The sequence below is a fragment of the Larus michahellis genome, unplaced genomic scaffold (genome assembly GCF_964199755.1).
Source record: "Larus michahellis unplaced genomic scaffold, bLarMic1.1 SCAFFOLD_34, whole genome shotgun sequence".
NCBI lineage: Eukaryota > Metazoa > Chordata > Aves > Charadriiformes > Laridae > Larus > Larus michahellis.
The window spans coordinates 2,463,442-2,465,837 of NW_027436399.1; the positions used below are offsets into that span (position 1 = coordinate 2,463,442).

At 50.3% G+C, this 2,396-nt stretch overlaps 1 protein-coding gene across 1 annotated transcript; it reads right to left on the reverse strand.

Moving 5' to 3' along the window:
• Positions 1–1,227: 1,227 nt before the first annotated feature.
• Positions 1,228–2,172, reverse strand: LOC141737348 (olfactory receptor 14J1-like). Its single transcript, XM_074572032.1, has one exon. It carries the CDS (start codon positions 2,161–2,163, stop codon positions 1,228–1,230), a length of 936 nt encoding a protein of 311 aa, XP_074428133.1. The 5' UTR covers positions 2,164–2,172.
• Between the last annotated feature and the right edge of the window lie 224 nt (positions 2,173–2,396).

Sequence of the window (2,396 nt, forward strand, 5' to 3'; positions counted from 1 at the left end):
CACCCAGTCAACCCATCCTTGCTTCCACCCTCTGTAGGCCTCCTTTTTGCTTTTGAACTTGTCCAGGAACTCCTTGTTCATCCATGCAGGCCTCCTGACTTTTTTGCCTGACTCCTTCATTCTTGGGCTGCACTTCTCCTGAGCTTGGAGGAGGTGATCCTTGAATATTATCCATCTCTCTTGGGCCCCTCTTCCTTCCACTATTTTTTCACATGTTACCCTGCCAAGCAGGTACCTCAAGAGGCCAAATTACCCCTATATGTCATCACTACTACAGTTGCTATATGCTATATTGATGGTATTACCGTGAGAGTCACCTAAATTAATGAGGAATGAACTTGGATGCAACTGAACAAAGTGCAGAAGTGATGGAACCAGAGCTGACCTCAATAGCTGGTGCCCAGCAATCTTCTTGAGACCGACATCTTCCACCCGTAGACCATGGGCATGAGCATGGGCTGTGCAGATACACCAGCTGCGAGCTCCAGGTGCAGCATATAACAATTCTACACCACACACTATCTCTCCTGCCTTGAAAGATAATTAAGACAGATGGAGCCCAAAGTCATGGACTAAATGAACTCAACGGACATTTCAGTGGGATGGTCCAGAGACTAATATCTCTGTGTCTGTATATATATATAGAAGCTGAGAGGGAGCACAGGCAGGCCAAGCTGGCCAAAGGAATATTCCATACCATAGCCATCATGCGCAGCGTATAAACGGGGGTTGGCCGGGGGGCAGCGATCCATGATCGCTGCTTGGGACAGGCTGGGCAATCATTCATTGGGTGGTGAGAGCAATTTGTGTGGCATCAATTATTTTGTGTATTCTTTTGCCTGTTATTATTATTTTCCTCTTATGTTATTTGTCTGTTAATCTGTCTTTACTTCAAGCCACAAGATTTGTTTTATCCTTTTTCTCCCTCAATTCCTTATGCTACTTGTTGTTGCGGAGAGGGCGGAAAGTGAGTAAATGGCTGTGTTCTCCTAGTTGTTGTCCAGGGTTGAACCACAAAAACCTAGGAGATCCTGTTTTATTGAAGAGCAGTTATCTGACAGGCCACATCTGACACAGTGTCGTGCAAGAGTCAGATACAATAGGATCAAGCCTAAGACAAGTACTATAAACACAGAAATATATCAATAAGTAGGACTATCACAAGAGAAAAAAACAGACTCTGGCCTAAGATAAACTCTGTGAAATGTGCGGAGAAGCAGAGGCAGGTTATTGTCGGGGAAACAGCATCCCATGGGCCAGTTTCCACAGGGCATCCTTGAGCTCCTGGTTCCTCATGCTGTAGACGAGGGGGTTCACTGCTGGAGGCACCACCGAGTACAGCACTGAAAACGCTAGGTCCAGAACTGGGGAGGAGATGGAGAGAGGCTTTAGGTAGGCAAACATGGCAGTGCTGACAAACAGGGAGACCACAGACAGGTGAGGGAGGCACGTGGAAAAGGCTTTGTGCCGTCCCTGCTCAGAGGGGATCCTCAGCACGGCCCTGAAGATCTGCACATAGGACAGCACGATGAAAACAAAACATCCAAAGACTAAACAGAAACTAACCACCAGAAGCCCAACTTCCCTGAGGTTGGAGTCTGCGCAAGAGATCTTGAGGATCTGGGGGATTTCACAGAAGAACTGGTCCACAGCATTGCCCTGGCAGAGGGGGATTGAAAATGTACTGGCCGTGTGCAGGAGAGCATTGAGAAACCCACTGCCCCAGGCAGCTGCTGCCATGTGGACACAAGCTCTGCTGCCCAGGAGGGTCCCGTAGTGCAGGGGTTTGCAGATGGCAACGTAGCGGTCATAGGCCATGACTGTGAGGAGAGAAAACTCTGCTCCAACCAAGAAGGCAAACAGAAAGACTTGGGCAATGCATACTGCATAGGAAATGGCCCTGGTGTCCCAAAGGGAATTGGCCATGGATTTGGGGACAGTGGTGGAGATGGAGCCCAGGTCCAGTATCGAGAGGTTGAGGAGGAAGAAGTACATGGGGGTGTGGAGGCGGTGGTCACAGGCGATGGTGGTGATGATGAGGCCGTTGGCCAGGAGGGCAGCCAGGTAGATGCCCAGGAAGAGCCCGAAGTGCAAGAGCTGCAGTTCCCGTGTGTCTGCGAATGCCAGGAGGAGGAACTGGGTGATGGAGCTGCTGTTGGACATTTGCTGCCTCTGGGCAATCTGCTCAAGCAGGAAAACACAGTAGGTTAGTGGAGAGGTTAGTTCTCTAAGCAAAATCAAGTCCGTTTCCCATGGACTCTGCCCCTGCTGCACACACCCCTGTTCATTTTCCAGGAGACCTTCCTCAGCTCCATGGCTGGAGCTCTGGTCGGTGCTGGCTGAACGTGCTGGGAGGAGCAGGGCCTCTGCCTGCCGGCTGCCGAGGACTCCGCGCT

What these genes read in the sequence shown, in the direction of transcription:
- LOC141737348 (XM_074572032.1), bottom strand. Translation starts at nt 2,163, where the DNA reads ATGTCCAACAGCAGCTCCATCACCCAGTTCCTCCTCCTGGCATTCGCA.